Source organism: Alnus glutinosa, chromosome 12, assembly GCF_958979055.1.
Source record: "Alnus glutinosa chromosome 12, dhAlnGlut1.1, whole genome shotgun sequence".
In the NCBI taxonomy this organism is placed as follows: Eukaryota; Viridiplantae; Streptophyta; class Magnoliopsida; order Fagales; family Betulaceae; genus Alnus; species Alnus glutinosa.
Window position 1 is genome coordinate 26,771,628 of NC_084897.1, and position 19,063 is coordinate 26,790,690.

Here is a 19,063-nt window from a genome sequence, read left to right on the forward strand (position 1 = left end):
TTGAGCATCACGCATTATTCAACTAATGTCACATTTTCTTCAATTCTCAAAAGGTTGGGCCCGTCTTCGAGGGGTAGCTCAATCGGCTGGATACCACACCTCATAAAACGGAGGTCACTGGTTCGAATCCTTTTTCCCCCTCTTGTGTGGACATGTAAAAAAAAATAAAAAAAAAAAAAAAATGGTTGGGCCCATGATCGGATTTGATTAACATAAATGCATTAGAACAATTTTTTTTCTCTCTCTAAATGACTTTCTCAACACAATTTATTAAACTAGCATACGTTTATTATGCTTACAAATGTCAAATTAATAAATTAAATTAAAGGACATCCTTCTCAAAAATTTGTTCAAAGTATTATTTATTATTTATACAGTTTCACAGTCGACTACCGAAAATAATTATGTGAAAATATAATTAAATCCGACTAATTACTTTAGCTCAAAAGTTAGTAAGTTGTTACTGTTCTCACCATATATATATATATATATAAATTGACTCCAACTTTGGAATGCAAAAGCTCTTAAAAAGAAAAAAAAAAATATTTAAATTGAATAAAAAAAAAAGATACTAAAATGGTAAAAGGGGAGGGTGGCCATTTTGAGTGCAACAGAAGAAGGTTAAAATGGTAAAAGGAGGGTGGCAAAATACGTAGTTTGGACAGAAAAACGAGGATACTTAGAATAGCAAAGGAGTGAAAAAATGGTGGTTAAATGGGGATTTGGGACGTGGGGTTCTAGAACCAGAGCCCCATCCAGATTCTTTCTGACATCATATATAAGCAGATCTTCTGTATCTCTCATTTCCTTTATTTTCTTCCTCATCTCTCTCCCTTCTCCGAAAACCCTAATTCAAAGTCTCTCTCTTTGTCTCTGTCTCGTCTGAGACAGTAAACAAGATCGGCAGGTAATTATGCGACCTTTCTCTTCCTCGTGGTTCGAGCATAGCACTGTTTTTGTTTTTTTGGATTTTTTTTTTTTTTTTTTTTAAGAAAAATTTTGAAAATTCATTGTAATGGCGCATGGGCTGTCACTGATTTAAATAATTATGTGAAATCGAGCTCGTAGCGTGCTAGATTGTTGTTGTTTGTGATCTGATTCTTTGTGTTCGATCGTAATCTCAATGAGAAATTGGGAATTCGATGCTTTGCATGATAACTGGTGTGTAACTGAATCCGTGCATGTTTGCAAGTCTGAATTCTGTTGTGCTTTCGATCTTTGGTGAATTGGATGTTGTTGATGCTCTGTTTGGTTGTCGAGAAAATTGAGACTTTGTAGGTTTTCATTTTTGTCTTCCAATGAAAACTGCATTCAGCTAAAATACTTGTGTGAGATTAGGTTGAGTTTGTTCTTGCTCTGATCCTTTTGGAAGCCAAGATATCTAGATACGAGGTTGTGAATTTGAATTTCGTTTTTTATTCGTTGATGTTCTTTACAACCAGAAAAAAAAAAGAAGGCGTCTTTGTATCTCGATTCAGTCTCGAAATTGTGTTGTATTTAATGTTGGATTTGGATAAAGTGTGTAGAAATCTAGGTGGGTTTTCAAAATTTTCAAGATCAGTACAAGTTTCATTATAGATTATTAGATTTGGTATTGGATTGATACTGACGGTGTAACTTTTAATGTTTGTTTTAGCCTGAATGTAAATGGAGCAGTCGGTTTATCCATGTGAAGAATTATTCAGCTGTTGGGTGTGAAGCAAAATAATAAATAATAGGAATAATGGAGGCTAACATATGTGATGTCAATCACTTGGATGCCGATGTCCTTTTGCCTCCTCGAAAACGACTGCTTGCTGGATTGAAGAAGCAAAGCTCGAAAGCTGATGGTGCTTCACGTCTCTCACTAGTTGCTTCTCCTTCTGCATCAGCTTCTGCATCTGCTTTCGCTTCTGCTTCTGCTTCTGCTTCTGCTCCTGCTTGTGCTCCGTCTTCTGCTGCTTTAAGTGACTTTGAGATCCGTCTGAACAATCTATTGAGTTCTCATTCAAGTCATCCTAACCTTACACCAGAGGAAATAGTAGAGGCCTCAAAATCAGCAGCTATTGCTGCAGCTAAGGCTGCAGAGGTTGCGAGAGCTGCAGCTGAAGAGAAGGCTGCAATAGCGTCAAAAGCAATGGCTGCGGTCAAGAGTGCTTTAGATTTGGTTGCCTCATTTTCTGAAGAGGCAGCCTGTAAGGAAAGATCCCTGAAAAAGAATAAGCTGAAGAAGCATCTCCCAGTTCAGCTCTTGTATAAAAAATACCAACCAGTCGAAAATAATAGGACAGATGAAGAGTTGGCCCGTAAGTTGCATCGAGCTATAAACAGCTCCCCAAGAATCTCAAAGAATTCTTCAAGTTCTGAGTGGAAGGGTCATAAACACAAGAAGCCTAAAACCTCAGCAAGTTCCGAGAAAAGCAGGGTATGCAATGGGGGTATTTTATTGGAAATACACCCCCCATCTACGTCCAATGGTCATGCTGTTTCAGGCAAGATCAACTCTGACAGCTCCATCCGGGAGTCATACACACTTGAAGCAGATGAAAAGGACTGCAGGTCTGATAAAGCTAGCCGACTAGAGATGGATAATGGGGAAGCAGAATCAAGTCAGCCAAGGGATAAAACTTCGGAAGATGTGTGTACCACCGGTAAAAAAAGGGGAAGGGTGAAGCTAAAAAGGTTGCCCTTAAGCATTTGTACCTATAGGGATCGGGCAAACCCCAAGGAAGAGATGAATGTAAGAAGCTCCCCCATGACGGAGAACAAAATGGGAAGCCCTACTGCTGGTGGTATGCCCTTATTTTCCATGGAGCCTTCAGCTGATGGTGTAATCCCAATTGGGGCCACACCAGTGTGGAAATGCCAGGGGTTCAAAGCACCAGCATGTGTCAAACAAAATAAAGTCCTGCAGTCATGATGTTCAAATTGTAATGTGATGGCAGGTGGCTACTGTGATAGAAGTTGATAGCTGAGGTAGGATTCATGGTGCTCTTTTTATAGAAACGGCTTCATTTGATTTGTCTTTTTGCTCATTTTTTCCTGGCTTTGTAATGAACTTGAACTGACTGAATGTAAATTTAGATATTTAATTGCTTGCATCCGTGATTTACAGAATAGCAAAGCTTGAAGTTAAGATACGAGTGATGCAATAAATTGGATGGAATTTGTTGGCATGTTGCATATCCATCCTGCACTTAGATCTTATTATAAATGAACAATATAATGCTAGCGTCTTTGGTAGTGTAATTTTTGGCAACTTGGAACTTTTTTCTTCCTTCTATATACTAAAAGCTATTCATGAAATTTTTACAATGGAGTAATTCCATATGATGGTATGTGTTGCTGCCATAGTAAGTACAGTAATATTAGAAATGGAAACACCTGTAATAATATACAATTTTAATGAACTTTTAACAGTGTTGATCTGAACTCGGATTTGCTCAAGTCTCTATTTCTTTGTACCTTTTTATATGACTGGAGGAATACTCTTGAAAACCTTTATTCTATTTCTTTTTAGCATTGCCTCCCACTTTTACACCTTTGATTGTAATTTTAGAAAGACTTTATTGTAATTTTATTTTAGCACCGCCTTCCACTTTTACACTTTTGATTGTAGTTTTAGGACAAGTCTGTGTATACCTTTCCCGTGTGCCTGACTTTTGTCTCATTTTCTTTTGATAAATTTTTTGTATTACTTTATAATTTATTTATTTATTTTTGTTAATTTCATATGCTGTGAAATATTTCTCAGAAATGATATTAATGAGCTGATCTTGGAAATCCTCTCATTTGATAGAGAAGGTAACAACGGAGACAAAAATATAAGGATCTATGGACTCTAATCTTAAGCTTGTTAACAGAAAGCTCAGACCCTTTGAATGCTCGCCCATTGCACCAGTTATGGATGCACCAAGATTTTTCATCTAAAGGAGATAAAACCACTGCCTCTGTTGTCACTCTGGTACACTTTTTCCTTGAGCGTTACTCCTAAAGACTAGAGAGAGAATGAAGAATGAATGTTTCCGGCAAGACCAACTCAGCCTGAAATTATTGGTTGCAGCAGGAGATAGAAGAGGACATTTGTGGCTCAGATAATCTTTTTTGTGTTTGAATAAAAAAAGAACAGAAAATAAAATTGTGTAATATAAGATCGAAGTTTTTCAAATCTATTAAATTGACGTGTGTTCAAAATACATATGAGCATCGCATGCATGTTTAGTAGATCGAGCATATAATTGTATTTTAGATAGGAGTAACTCCGCTCCCATTCAACATTCACCGGTTTCCTCCAATTTTAAATGACATGAACGGCGTGTGTTTAAAATTTAATGCTCAATTTTTTGTCACTCTAGTCAATTCAAACTAACGCGAATAAGGTAATTGATGCTCCCAAACTGGCCAGACGCCATGGCAACGTTATGTCAACCAATTCGGTAGGGGTAGAACAAAAATTTTAAGTAAAATAGACAAAGTTTATATTTTTATCTCACAATACTAACGTATAATCACAACCAACTCTTTGATCAATCATATATATATATAAAAGTTGGTTGAAACGGTCATGCACTCATGCAGAATAAAATATGATAAATATAAGGATGTAATCGAGCCGATTATTGAATATTCAGGTTTTGTTAATTTTATTTTATTTCAAATATAAGTTGAGTTTGAACTTATCACCGAGTTAAATAATTTGTTCAAGTTGGCTAATTTATTTTTAAATGAACTCGAACTTCTTTACTAACTGAAAATTAACACTTTTTTTTTTTTTAACTTATTTTCATTATTTGTATAAAGCAAATATAATGATTTTTTTTTTCTCGTAAATTCATAATTAGTTAATTAATTACTGTTAATATTTTATCGGTTGAGTAATGAATTGACGGCTCTCGCCGAATAGGACTTAGATCCTCTCCAGTTGAGAGAAACGGGAGAGGAGTCGGTCATTTATATTGAGGGGTATTTTAATAATTTTATATAGAGGGATATTTTAATAATTTTATATAGTACAAAATTACTAAAATACCCATTAACCTAAATAACTGACTCCTCTACCGTTGAAGTACAACCAGAGAGGATGCTAATTCCGCCGAATGTATCTTCCCCTCTTAAGTCTTAATCGCCGTCCTCTAGTCCTCTTGTTTGTATGTTGGGGGTAATACTAGGTATTCCTTCTTCCCATCCTCTTCCTATATCTTCCCCAAACTACCCTTGGCTCTAACCCCGTCATTGACAAAAATAGTGGGAGCTTCATTTTATAATGATTGGCGTGGCAAAAGCCAAAAATAGTGGGCGTCAGATTGCATTTTAAACACGTGGCATTCACCTACGTTTAAAATGGGAGGACAGCCCTCCGGTTTAGGATAAACATTTTAATATTTTTCAAATTAGGATGTCTACGATTATTTGAAAATACGTAATTGTGAGAAATTACTTATGAGATTTATCTGACCAAATAAAAATTGGGCAGTTCAATTATTTATCCAGTCAAGTGAATGTCATAAGTGATATCTCACAATCTCAATTTTGGACAAATAATTATAAATGATCCCGATCTAATTTTTTTTTTTTTTTTGACAATTGCTCCATTGGTTCATGTGGTATGCCATAATTATTTTTCATTCCCTATGGTTTAAAAAGTTCATGGGAGGTCCTTGTGGTAAGCAATAATTACAAATCGATCAGTGACGTCAAATTCCGTTAAAATTTTTGACAGATTCTGTTAAATGCCACTTCAGCGCCACTTCAGACCAATAAGAATGCGACACGTGTCCATCTTAATAAAAAAATTATTAAAATAAATAAATACACTTATTTTTCTTTTAAAAAAAATCAAATTTGAAAAAAAGAAAAAAAAGAAAAAAAGAAAAAAGCAAGGGGTGGCTAGGCCCCCCAAGCCTATGGGGGTGGTTAGGGACCCCTTGCTTTTTTTTGTTTTTTTTTTTTAAATTTTTTTTTTTTAAAAATAAGTTTATTTATTTATTTATTTTTATTAAGATGGACACGTGTCGCATTTTTATTAGTTTGACGTGGCGCTGACGTGACATTTAACAGAATCTGTCAAAAAATTTAACGAAATTTGACGTCAGTGATTGTTTTATAATTATTGCTTACCACAAGGACCTTCTATGAACTTTTTAAACCATAGGGAGTGAAAAATAATTATGGCATATTATAGGGATCAATGGTTTAATTATCTCTTTTTTTTCTTTTTCTTTTTTCCTAAAAATTGGTTGGAAGAACAAATTATAAAAAATCCGAATATGTTTACATCACCCCATTATGCACGAAACAGCAACGGCCAACGAGACAAGTTCTTATTAGCTGGAAATACGGCCATGATATCAAAAGGAAATATCTTACGTATTATTATAATTGAATAAATTTGACACAAGAAACAACGTTGGCTTGGCTTTTACCGGGTCTTAGCTACAGCTGGAATGGAAGTGATTGTGGAGTTTTTATTTACGTCAAACAAAAAGGATGAGATTCAGAGGAATTCTTAATAATACGAGAAGAAAGCGATGGACACGTCACACATCTATTCTTTCTTTCTTGTCTTTAATTTGCTATAATTTTGTTTGTTTCCCCTTACGTTATCTGATAGAGTGTATGGCGCAGATGCCATGTTCAGAATTTGGGACAATCTTTAATTTAATGGATGACTTCCCCATTTATGGTCAAATTTATGCTCGTTGCAACGGCATACACCATATGGCGTGAGAAAAATGTTTAATTATTCTACAAGGACGCTTTGAGCATCACTTCTCAGATCTTGTATTGGGTTAGGACCAAAGTTAATTTCGTGCAAGTGGAGCTGACAATTTTTGATAAGAACTCAACAACGAAATTAGTGAGTTAGGGTTGAGTGGTTTGACCCGTTTAGTTTAAGGAAATTGTTTAGGGTTGGTCTATATAGTCTTATACCCATGCTTTGGCATGACCTGAACCCGACATGCGATATTTGGGGTTGACAATTTTTTATATGACCTACGAATTTGACATTTGGGTTAAAGGGTTTAACCTATTTAATTAAATGGGTCGGGTTAAATTTTGTCTATATAGTTTTATACTCCTGCTTCAACATGACTAAAAACCCGATATGTAAATACAAATTGCTATCCTTATTTCAAACGGGCTTTCTGGCCTTTTGCTTTGTTCACTGTTGGCACAATGGCATGCCATACATGTTTGAGAGTTCTGATGTCACTTCTTTGGGCCCTTTTTTATTCATTTTATTTTCGTTTTTTTAAAAAAAAAAAAAGAAAAAAAAGAAAAAAAAGAAAAAATTGGGGTGGGGGAGTTTGGTTTGATTATTAGTTGGTTTAGTTTTTATTATGAAGAAGAAAAAGAAATTTCCACAAATTGGTTATCCGTCAATTGAATATTTAAATCTTGGCCCACTTCTCACTTCTGATGAAATGGGTAAGAATAAGACTTGAGATATGGCAGGATGGATCAGAATTCAAGAAGCACCACATCTTCGTGAAAGTGATGTCATGCAAGTTGCCTCACGTCCCCACTGCCAACTCTCTCATGTCTCATCCCCCTCATCACATGATTCACATGCCATCATCTTCCATTGCCACTGCAACATTTCTTTCATCTTCTTTATTAGTTGCAGTTTCATTCCGGGTTAACTTAACAACGATTCCCTACAAGTTGATTGTTTGAATCACACGCAATTTGAACAGTCTTTACAAAAAGGATAGCTAGGTGTGAGGCTCACCTGTTTCGGGTAACTTATGATGCAGGGCCCCAAACTTGCCATTTCTATGAAACTACCCAAACTAAAACTAATTTTAAGAAATCTAAATTCAGGTTCACTTTTTTTTCATCTACTATTGGACTCCCAAACAAAAGTTATCATCATGACTTTGATTGTTGATATGCATACCGTTAAGGATTCGGTTTTCAGTAATTTGATTATTAGATTGCTAATAATTCAGATAAAAATATGAGAGTCTTTTATAGAGTTCACCTGCTTGAATAGGGAGCAGACTATCAGAGACCTGCTCGGACAGATGAGCCCCATAAAAACTCTTACATTTTATAGAATCCTTATCATACGGTTAAACTAGTGCAAACCAAATTTAGATAATCTTCGCCGCAAAAGTCATTCAAAATAAGGCCGAGAATCGAGATGATTTACTCCGCTAGTTGATGGTGTCATGTTGGTGTCTGGACTTCAATTTAGTTAGGTGTCAAATGATTTCACTATATTTAGCGGGCTAACACATATGGACCCACAATCAGGAATCTAAGAGGTATGAAAACGAGTAGATTATTGGATTTTATTTTCTTCCTGGTTGGTTAGAAGTTAGAACATTATCAATTATTGGGTACCATTGGATCAGCTAATTAATGTGGGTGTTGCGTTGCAAGGGCATCATGGGCATGAATGACGTGTGCATGGAGCCAGATTATAAGAAGCAGAGGAGTTGATGATGGAGAAGCAGCAGCAGCAGCAGCAGAGAAGTTTGGTGAAGTTGTTTCGTATAAAGCTATATCCTTTACCTTTATCTTTAGCCATTAGCCCTAGTTTTCCACTCATCAACTTTGTTAGGAAGATGAGGGAGTTATAATTCAAACAAACACCATTAAAATAGGAAAATAGGCATATGAATTACTATTTTATCACCCTGTTATTTGGTTTTTTGAAGTTCCTGACAGATGTTTATGGTGCAATGCAAAAAAATATTACTCATGAATGTTAAATTAGTTTAAACAGGTGAACACAACAGATATCCAGTGTTCTGGTCAGCTATGGCACAAGCCACCAGAATATCTATAAACGCAGTCCAATCTCTCTCGCAAGAATCATTACTATTTTACATGTTATAGAGTCAATAAAAAAATTATTAGAAGTGTAACAAAACAAAAAGTAGATCACAATCAATAGTCATACAGGTGGAGGGAGGGACTCCAAAAACAGTGCGGCTGTACCAACACTTTTAGTCCCTTCTTCACTTGCCCACCTTAATCTTAAGGTTGCCCATCCCAACATTCAGCTTTCCCAGACTAGCTTCATTCTTCATCTCATCCTGAGTTGAGTTCCTGAGATTCAGCCATGGGTGTTGCAGACACTGCTGAGCAGTTGGTCGCTTCTCAGGCGCAAAATCAAAAATTGGACAAAGAAACTCTGCAAATTCACATGCATCATTCTCTGAAAATTTGTATTTATCAACCAGCAATCGATCGAGCGGCCAGAATTTCAGCCTCCGAATCCTCTTTAGATCCCCGTGCCTGTCGAAGAAATCTTTGGACCTTGCTCCTCCAATGGCTACCTGCCCACCCAAGCACAAGAGAGAAATCAAAATCAAAGTTATTGGATAACTATGTAAGGGTAGAGGCATAATAATGTGCTTACCTTTCGAGGCATCTTTCCAAGGAGTTCCATCATTAAAGCAAGGTGATCCTGAAACCAATCAAATGAAAAGTTCCACTAAATTGCTATATAAAAAGGTTCACAGAGAGAATATTTTAACATCAACATGGCTAATTTACAGAATGTTCTACTTAATAATAACTAAACATCGAGTTTAGCATTTAGATGATCAATCATTAATAACAGTGGATAAGGGGAGAGTGATTCAATGGCTTGCCTTTTTAGATCATTCCAAGGAAGTTATTAGGTGGGCATCAACAACGCAAAAATAACGGTCACCATACGATAATGGAATGGAAATTTATTCTTGAATTTTATATACTGTTGCTACAGAAACCTATACTTCAGTAAAAAAATGCATATCAATTATCTTATAACCTAATTTCACTCATTCTTGAAATATATGCTCTACATAGACAGAAGCCCAAAGTCCAGTACAAACTTGCGTATCAATAATCAAACATGTTTTTTTTTATGTTTGCTTATCTTCCATACACCCACCAAATATGCCATGCCTGAAAAGGAACCTAAGTCCACTTCAACATAAATATATATTATATAGATGTTATATTTTCTGAGATATTTATCTTCCCATCCGCCACCCATGCCCTCTGGCTGCTATTTCCACTGCAAGGAGCCAGGGAGCATTATGAAAATTAGTACATATGGATTATACTCTAAGTTCATCACTTGAACAAAGAACATGATGCCTAACTAAAATGGGAGAAGAAGAATATAACTCAAATTTCATATTAGCTGGATATTATTAATATATATATATATATATATATATATATATATATATATATATATATATATATATATATATAATAGAAGTATTGCATTATAATTTCCAATATCCTTCATCTTAGTGTTCCTTTATTTGCTATTTCCATTTATAACTTCAAAGACAAATCATGAATCCAGTTGAACTATCTGTTCCTAATTTCCATGGTGCAGCAGATTATAATGGATCAAACAAACTAGACGAAAGGCAAAACCATCCTACCTCATCCTCGCCAAAGCCTTGCCCACTACTAGGAGTAAACAACATGTCCCCAGTCGCAAGTTCAAAGGCAGTGCATGCAAACGACCACATGTCAACAGAGGGGGAATAGCCAGCTTGTAGTATTACTTCAGGAGCTCTATACTGCCTAGTTTGGATTTCTTCTGCAAACTGCTTATTGGCCCAACATGCATTTCCAAAATCCACAACCTTGCATCTCATATCAATCCCATCTAGGGTTCTCTCACATTTTGCAGCTCCTCCTCCCATGGAAGCTCTTCTTTCAGATATCTTCAATACTGCTCTTCTTGCCCTCCTTTTCAACTTTTTTTCAACGATACTCATGGTAACTCCACCATTTGGGTTCCCTTCAGGCCTTTCAAGAATTGGCGTGAGCCCAGACCTAACTGGGTCTTTCGTAGGATCAATGGTGGAAAAGAGAAGAATATTTTCAGGTTTCAGGTCACAGTGGATAATACCAAGTTCTCTATGCAAGTAATCCAGACCCATCAAAATGCACTTGCAGATCTCCCTAACTTTATTCAATCTGAGGCCTTTGTATCGGTTATGCCTGATCAGCCGGAGTAAGCTATCACCAAGAAATTCCAGGACCATGCATAGATGCTGCCCATTTGGACCCGTATGCTTAAAGTGGTCGATGAGTCGCACAATACATTTAGAATTTGAGGGATCACCATTGGCGACAACCGAAAGGACTTCAATCTCATGAAGGGCAGCTTGAGCAAATTGGGCAGCACTTTTCTGGATCTTGAGAGCCACAAATTGCTGACCAAAAGAAGAAGGAAAAAAAATTAATGAAACTAAAATAGACACAGTTTTTTTTTTTGATAAGTAATGTCAATTCATTAATAAAGCGTAGAGGGACACAACCATAATACACATGAAGTATACAAGAGTGCCCCTAATAGGAACGAACAGAAAACAAATTTAAAAAATCTGAATAATATTAGTAAAAAAAAATAAAATTGCTTTCACATACATTTTGCATCACGGGACAACAATCTATTATGCATGCGTGTGAGGAAACTGTCTGATATACCACCGGACAAGTTTACAACAAAAAGTTGGGTATTCAGATCAATTGGCACCGCAACTAGATTGGATCATTTTAACCACTCAAATCCTCAAACCTGCTTTAAACTTTAACACCCAGTTTATGTCATGTCATGCCTATATATATTATAAAACCAACAGGTGATTGCAATTTTTTTTTTTTTGTCCGTGATAAATAGGGAAAGAATGAACATTTCTCTGGCAAAAATCAAGTCCATACAAATACAGACAAATATGATCTAAAAATCAATAAATTCCAAAAGCTTTGATGACCCAATATAAGATTTCACACAGTCATAGATAACGTGTGATGAATACAAAACAAGATAGATATGTAGATTTCAAGGAAGATCAATCCAGAAAACATGGAAACAATCCAAACCCAATAGAAAAAAAAAAAAAAAAAAAAAAAAAAAAAAAAAAAAAAAAAAAAATCGAAAATTGAATCAGAAGAAATGAAAGGGAACGTACAGAGGTGTGAGTGTCGTAGGCAAGCCAGACGGTAGAGAACTGACCCCAACCAAGCTTCCTCTGAGCGATGTAGCGGCCACCGGCGAACTGATCCCCAACTCTAACGGCGTGGTACCCTCCTTTCCTATACGACTCCATTCCCTCCTCGTCTTCCTCCGACCCTGATGACGACGAACACGACATCTCTCTCTCTTAACCGTCTGATCTGATTACAAAAGAGTAATCTTTTGCCTTTGATTCAATTCTATCTGTCTCTTTGAAACCAATCCTTCTCTTTGGATGGCGAGAAAGAAAATGGATGGATATGAGATTTGGAAGAAGACCCAACACAAAAAAAAAAAAAAGAAAAAAAAAAAGTTGGGGTCTTTTGTGTTAATTGCAGGTGCAGCTGATGACAATGATGATGATCAGAAGGAGACTTTTCCTATGTTACTTGCTGCTAGTATTTGTTGGTGTTGTTGGGTGTTATTTTTGGTTTGTGGCCTTCAATACAAAGAAACACCCTCCCATCTCCACTTTTTTCTCTTTTTCTTTCCTCTCCCTTGACACCTTCCTCTTACTGATGACTCTTTTTCTTTTGCCTCTCTCTCTTTCTCTTTTATTCTCACCTTTTTTCTTTTTAAGTTGTTTTTATTATCTAACAATTATTTTGTCATTTTAAAACTACATATTAGGTGATAAATAATCAAGTAAAAAAAATAATATATTAAATTGGTCCATATAGTTTTATCTTGTAACAAATAAGTCACTATGGTTTCAAAAAAGAATTTATAAATACCTGTGATTTGCCCTTCTAACAAAATATCCCTCCATACAAATATTGATCATTTTCCTCACATAATCTTTATGAAATTACAATTTATCCTTCAGTAAAAAATAATAAATAATAATAATAAAAAAAAATATCCTCATCCAGCCCTAGAACAGGCTAGAAGGGGTGGCACTCCAAACCAATTTTTTTTTTTCTTTTTCTAAAATTTAATAAAATTTGCATTAAAAACTAAGGATCTAAGAAATATTATGAAGATAAACAAAAAAAAAAAAAATTGATGAATAATTTGGCTGAAAAATATAATTAGGTTTTATTCTAAAAAATCTGAAAACATATGAAAAAGCAATTAGGTGGAGTGAAGTGATCAAATTGCTTCGTTGTTGGCAATGATGCGCGTACGCCACCTGCGTTCTTATCCGTCAATCTAAAGCTTCTTCAATTATTGTGAATCGGGCTTCATCCGAGTTAAGTCATGACGGCCCATATTTCTGTTGCTCCTTTAACTTTATATTACTGCCAATTAATTGGGCTCCTAGGCCCAGAAAAGTTAAACTGGGCTTATTGATGTTGGCCCAGAAAACAAATATCATGAATATATGATTTTAATAAATTATCATTGAAAATCTTTTGTTGGGCGTCCAAAAGGAAGTAGGCCAGGCCCAGGCCCAGGCCAGGTGCAAAGAATCAAAACCATGTGTTGCATGATCTTGCATGTGTTAATTTGGACAGGAGAGGAGGCAGTCAATGAAGCAATGGATGGAGAAAAAACAGATTGATTAATTTGGATAGGACAAAGATTTATGAAAGAAAAAGAAGATGGGACATGGCCCATGGGGTTCCTTCACTTTTGAAAATGATAAAGATGTGGCTATGAACACGCCACTTGGAAACTGGAAAACGACCTGCTGCCAAACTATGGATTCCACTTCATCACTTTACTATCCTTATTATTATTATTATTAGAGATAGATGCAAAATCCTCTGTATTCGAAGTTGGTTTAAACTTTGCTTCCTGTCATATCAAGGTGGATTTAGAAATCTGTTGAGTATACCAAAAAAATACGATTTAGTCCTTTTAAGTTAAATTCTATTAAAATATTTTATAAATTTTGTTAAGTATAACGTCAATACTAATTAAATGACGACACATATCACTCTTGATATATATATTAAACTAAAAAATTATTATTATTTTTTTAAAAAAAAAAAAAAAGAAAAAAAGAAAAAAGCAAAATCTCTGGATGGCTGCCAACTCATAGCATTCTTAGTAGCCTCACCAAAATAGTTTTTTTAGCTATTTTGGTGAGCTAATTTGATGAAAATCTTGAAAAATCACTTCCAACAGCCTCACCATTTTAACCAAAAAAAATTTGATGAGACATTACTAACCAAATTAGATGAGACATTTTCACTCAACAACCTACTCACCAAATTTTATTACACCTTTCTCTCTCACATGATTAGTACACATTTTTCATTTTTTTTTTCTCTCATTTTCTTCTTCCATCTCCCATCTCTCACACAATAATGACCTTATTTCATGGATATGAATGATTTTTTGTAAAAAGATTATATAGAAAAAAAAATAAATAAATATGAAAAAATTATTATTTAAATGGAATAGTGAATATTGACTAGTTAAAATGGTGAGGCTACTAGGGGAATTTTAATAAAGTGGCTCACCAGAATAGAAAAAATTGATTTTTAATTATTTTAGTGAGTAAAATTAACAAATCTGTTAAATGTTTTAACAGAATTTGACTCCAACAACTAAATTGTTATTTTGGTATACCTCATAAATCTCTAAATTCACTTTGATACGACATGAAACGATTTGTAATTTACACCAGCCACATAGACCGATTTTGCATTTCTTCCTTATTGTTAGGGTTAAATACAATTCACCTCTCCGAAGTGGTCAACTATTTTTTAATTTGGCTATCAAAGTTTAAAAATTTGCAATGTATTCCTAAAGTTTTAAAAAAAATTTAATTCAAACATTCTGTCTGATTTGACCGTCAAACGAGACAGAATTTTAACCCTTTCAAAACAACAACAACGTTTTATCTTATGTTAGGATCAATAGTCGGAAAAATCCGTATTTAACACTTCCTTTTTGTTTGTATTTGCTCAGAAAAAAATAAAAATAAAAAAATTCAATACATTAATAACCCATCAAACCTATCTGGCGATTGTTTTCCTTTTCATTCATTCCTATTCCTGGGTCTAGATATTCCCTGCTATTTTCAGGAAAGAAAAACCAAAAAAGCAATTATTGACGGGCAAGGAAAAAATATTAAAAGGTGAGAAAATAATAAGCTCAATAAGATGGCATTTATGGCAGGCGAAATTGTTTTGGGGCTCAAAACTCAAGTGAGCATGCCATGGATCGAATTCATTCCAAGATTGAATAGATGATGACGACCATCATCATTGGCCCCAAACCAGGCAATTCATAGCTCAAACTAATCCTTCATTACAATACAATAAACATTAATCTACAAGAGGGCAAATAGAAGAAACACACTAGTACAGTATCAACCTTAATTGACACCTAATGACTGAAATTCCCAGCTGATTAATCAGGCTTTGAGTGCAAGAATCTCCGTTAGAGAAGACCAGGTTCCAGTGACTCCAATAACCACCCCCAAAACCACAATAGCCCCATCCAAAGCCATCCCAATCCAACTCATCTCTTCCTTAAACACCAGCAAATGAAACAGAGCCGGCAACACAAAACCCAGAACAATACACACGCTGCTCCCAACCAGAGACAAGAAATCTGCAAAATTAGGCACCAACAAAGCCATCAAGCTCACTCCCAACACAACCACCCACCTCTGCCACAAGCAGTACCTAGAGCCACAGAACCGCCTCTCAATCACCTCATACACCGGGTTCATCATCAGCGGCATGGTGAAGAACAGGTTCACACACAGGCCCAACTGGACTAAGGTGCTCACCCATCCCTGGCCGAGATTGGTGGTGATAATGTCTTTGGTTTCTTCACCAAATGCGAAGTAACCCAGAACTCCAAATGATCCGTACAACAGAGAAATGAAAGCCATACACAATCCCAAGACCTTTCCAAACTTGTCCTTGTCTTTAGCTTCTGACTCCAAAGGCAAAATCATTCCGATCCCTTCAAATGCATAGACGGCCACACCCAGTCCGTAGAAGAAAACAGATAAACCCCCAAAGGCCTGCAAAGCGGGCCTGTGCTGAAGAAAAATCGTCCAGTCCTCCACCATCACCACTCCCATGGCTCCCAAATCGACCACATCCGCGAAAATACTCAAGGGAGCCAAATGGGTCAGCGTGGGAATCGAGTTCAAACCCAACTGGAACGGAAAACAGCCCCAGAGATACAAAGACTTTGAGGTCAAACCCAGAATACGAGTCGTGGACGAGGAATCGGAAAGGTGAGAGAGAGTGTTGGATATGAAAATCAAGTAGCTGACGGAGAAGCCTGCCTGGGCGAGGATGATCATGACGTCGACGGAGAAGCGGCCGAGGGGCCCACATACGGCGAAGCCGAGGTCGCCGAAGGAGGAGAGATTGGAGAGGCCGAGGACGAGAGGGTCCTGGAGCTTGCGACGGGTGCGGACGAGGAGCATCATGCAGTGGTAGGTGAGGAGGGCGACGGCGAAGAGCATGAGGGAGCCCATGAGCCAGCCGGTCTTCTTGAAGGTGTAGGGAAGGCCGAGCACGCCTGCGCCGACGATGGCGATGAAGACGTTGGCGAAGGTCTTGGGCTGGGAGGAGAGGTGGCGGTGGCCGGGTTTAGCCAGGAGAGGGGTGTCCTCTCCCGGGAAAGATGGGATTTTTAGGACATGTGAGGATGAGCTCGCTTCCTTCTCAAATCCCATGCTTTTTTTTCTCTAATTGTTTCAGATACTACGTAGGATTTAAGGTTGAGAGATTGGAGGCAATTGGGAGAATTGATGGGACAAATAAAGATTGTTTCTTTGAAATTATGGGATCGATTGAGTTTGAGGATGACTCTGGGAGAAGGTTGTTCAGTCTCCTGACGGTATTTGAAGAAAGAGAGAGAGAGAGAGAGAAATGGGCAAATGAGGTGGCCTTGCTTCCAATGGGGTCGCCGTGTCGGGGGTACAATCAAAAAAAGGGGGGGGGCCAAGTAGGTGGAGTCGTGGAGGGTCCGAGAAGGCAAGTAACTGAGTAAGACCTGTCATCATCCGGATCCTCGACACCATTGAAACAGACTACTTGTTTGTTAGAGCTGTATTATTAGACTAATAATGTTACAGAAAAATATTATTTCAAAACAATTAACCATGTTTAATCGTCTTCAACTGGTTCAAATTATTTGGAATAGAAGACTGAAAGAGTTTATCACATCAATATTACAAGTATATTAAGATATACAACTTTGGAAAAAAATTTAGGCTTCGTTTGATTTGCGGAATGACCATTCCATTAGAAAAATGAATAGCTATTCCTGAAAATAGAAGGCGGTGGAATGGAATGGTTATTCCTATTCTTTTGTTTGGTAATAACTCATACATTTTAATCAGAATTAAAAAAAATTACTAAAAAAATCCTACATTATATTATTATTATTATTTTTTTTTAAAAAAAATCAAACTAAAAAAAAACAAAAATCAATTAAAATAAACTGGTGGATGGCTTTACCGAAGGTGGGCGCAGCCACCCCCGATGAGAACTGGGGGTGTCGGCCCCGGTTGCTGGGGGGTGGTGCGACCACCCCTGGCCCTTCACAGTGGTTGAGTAGTCGATCAGCCACTTTGGGGTTTAGTTTTTTTTTCTTTTTCTTTTTTAATTAAAAAAAAAAACAAAAGATTTGAAAGAAAATAAAGAATTACTATTATTTTTTTTTTTTTGAAAAATGTAATCTTTACCCCTAGGTATTCCTCTTCGTAAGGAAATGGCTATTCTAATGGAAATAACTATTCTATGGAATAGATCCCTACCAAACTAGAGAATAGTTATTCCTATGGAATTAGCTATTCTATTCCAGGGGCCTATTCCGCAAACTAAACGAAGCCTAAGTGTTTTAACTTTCAAAGTATTTGGACCGGGAATAGTTTTAGTTAAATTTTGAACTCTTTGAATTGTGTCTAATTATAAGATACGTGTTTCAATCTTAACAAATTCAGTTCTAACTAAAACCCGATCCAAAACCAAGTCTCTAAAGGCCTTAGGACAAACAATAATTAGCTTACAAAGGTATAAACTGTAAGCTCAGTTGTTTATTTGAAGCTATATATATATATATATATATATATATATATATATATATTTTTAAAGGTAATTTCATATAACTTTTTGAGATCTATATTAGAAGGAATTTGTCTCCTTTATTGCATCACATGAAAAGCACATTAGTCAGCATAATGTGACACATTGTCACAAGAAAATATAAAATATAAAATAATGCATACACATTCACTATGATTTGATAAAAATGGTTAACTAAATGTTTAGAATGATCCACGTCACCCTCATTATGCCAATAATAATTAGAGGGAGAGGTGGCACTTACCCTCCATCTGTCTAAAACTCAGCCTTTCACAGTTGTGGTTATTCACCATGGCTAAAGACGTCACGGAATAATAATGATTCATGTGATTCATGTTGGTCCAATTTCTAATCATTCATCATTAAATTAAACAAGAGAGAAAATTAAATATAATAATACACAAGACTAAACCCATCGAAAGTTTCAGAAGATTTGACCTTTGATTCATTCTGTACCCCAACTTTATTTTGGACATAGTCATCACACTGTTTGCACTGTTATAGCATTCCTAACCACCTCGTTCAAATAACTTTTTTAGCTATTTACTGAATATATACAAAAATAACTTTCAACAGCCTTACTATTATAATAAAAAAGACAAAAATCACTTCCAGCAGCCTTACTATTATAATAAAAAAGACAAAAATCACTTCCAGCAGCCTTATTACTATAACCAAAAAGTTTTAGTTAGTGAGCACTATTCACTCACTAAATCATTAAAAAACTATAAAAATTTGATCATTTCTCTTCTTCTTTTTTTTTTTTTTTTTTTTTTTTTTTTCTTTTTTCTTTTACGCACAGCATTACCGGTAAGAAAACCAATTCTTTGGATTTCTTAAAGAGTATCCATTGCTTCCCCTGAAAGCTACAATTTGTAATTTGCTACATGTAGATTAATAAATAAATAATTTTTTACATGGCCTAGTTCGACATTCTTCCCATTATGATGGTTAATACAATATCAAGACTCGTAATTTATGATGTGTGGACTTTCCAATCTCATGTTCTTTTCTAGTTTTTCAAGTATGAATCTTAAACTAAAGGTCTAGCTCTGGCACTATAATCACTGATTTGAATTGCGAAGAA

General features: G+C 35.9%; 3 protein-coding genes across 8 annotated transcripts; 1 reads left to right on the top strand and 2 right to left on the bottom strand.

Moving 5' to 3' along the window:
* Positions 1 to 740: 740 nt before the first annotated feature.
* Positions 741 to 4,175, top strand: LOC133851996 (uncharacterized). 6 transcript variants are annotated; one of them, XR_009895871.1, is made up of 3 exons: positions 741 to 907; positions 1,637 to 2,955; positions 3,734 to 4,175. XR_009895871.1 is itself a non-coding variant. In XM_062288645.1 (2 exons), the coding sequence occupies exon 2, from the start codon at positions 1,724 to 1,726 to the stop codon at positions 2,897 to 2,899; it is 1,176 nt and encodes a 391-aa protein (XP_062144629.1). In that variant the 5' UTR covers positions 742 to 907; positions 1,637 to 1,723; the 3' UTR covers positions 2,900 to 3,080. The 6 variants fall into 6 exon arrangements, 1 of the variants encoding a protein (XP_062144629.1); XR_009895869.1 differs by having other exon boundaries at positions 3,779 to 4,175; XR_009895872.1 differs by having other exon boundaries at positions 3,784 to 4,175.
* A 4,483-nt stretch (positions 4,176 to 8,658) lies between these two features.
* Positions 8,659 to 12,505, bottom strand: LOC133851500 (uncharacterized). The gene is made up of 4 exons (XM_062287941.1): positions 11,922 to 12,505; positions 10,380 to 11,162; positions 9,353 to 9,400; positions 8,659 to 9,269 (listed from the first exon to the last, which is right to left on the bottom strand). The coding sequence occupies exons 1-4, from the start codon at positions 12,102 to 12,104 to the stop codon at positions 8,949 to 8,951; spliced, it is 1,335 nt and encodes a 444-aa protein (XP_062143925.1). The 5' UTR covers positions 12,105 to 12,505; the 3' UTR covers positions 8,659 to 8,948.
* A 2,503-nt stretch (positions 12,506 to 15,008) lies between these two features.
* On the bottom strand, positions 15,009 to 16,800 carry LOC133851444 (amino acid transporter AVT3B-like). Its single transcript, XM_062287880.1, has one exon. The coding sequence runs from the start codon at positions 16,560 to 16,562 to the stop codon at positions 15,276 to 15,278; it is 1,287 nt and encodes a 428-aa protein (XP_062143864.1). The 5' UTR covers positions 16,563 to 16,800; the 3' UTR covers positions 15,009 to 15,275.
* Between the last annotated feature and the right edge of the window lie 2,263 nt (positions 16,801 to 19,063).

What these genes read in the sequence shown, in the direction of transcription:
- LOC133851996 (XM_062288645.1), top strand. Translation starts at nt 1,724, where the DNA reads ATGGAGGCTAACATATGTGATGTCAATCACTTGGATGCCGATGTCCTT.
- LOC133851500 (XM_062287941.1), bottom strand. Translation starts at nt 12,104, where the DNA reads ATGTCGTGTTCGTCGTCATCAGGGTCGGAGGAAGACGAGGAGGGAATG. An exon ending in AAGGCTTTGGCGAGGATGAG is followed by an intron (nt 9,401 to 10,379) that starts GTAGGATGGTTT and finishes GATTGGTTTCAG; the next exon opens with GATCACCTTGCTTTAATGAT. An exon ending in TTGGAAAGATGCCTCGAAAG is followed by an intron (nt 9,270 to 9,352) that starts GTAAGCACATTA and finishes TTGGGTGGGCAG; the next exon opens with GTAGCCATTGGAGGAGCAAG.
- LOC133851444 (XM_062287880.1), bottom strand. Translation starts at nt 16,562, where the DNA reads ATGGGATTTGAGAAGGAAGCGAGCTCATCCTCACATGTCCTAAAAATC.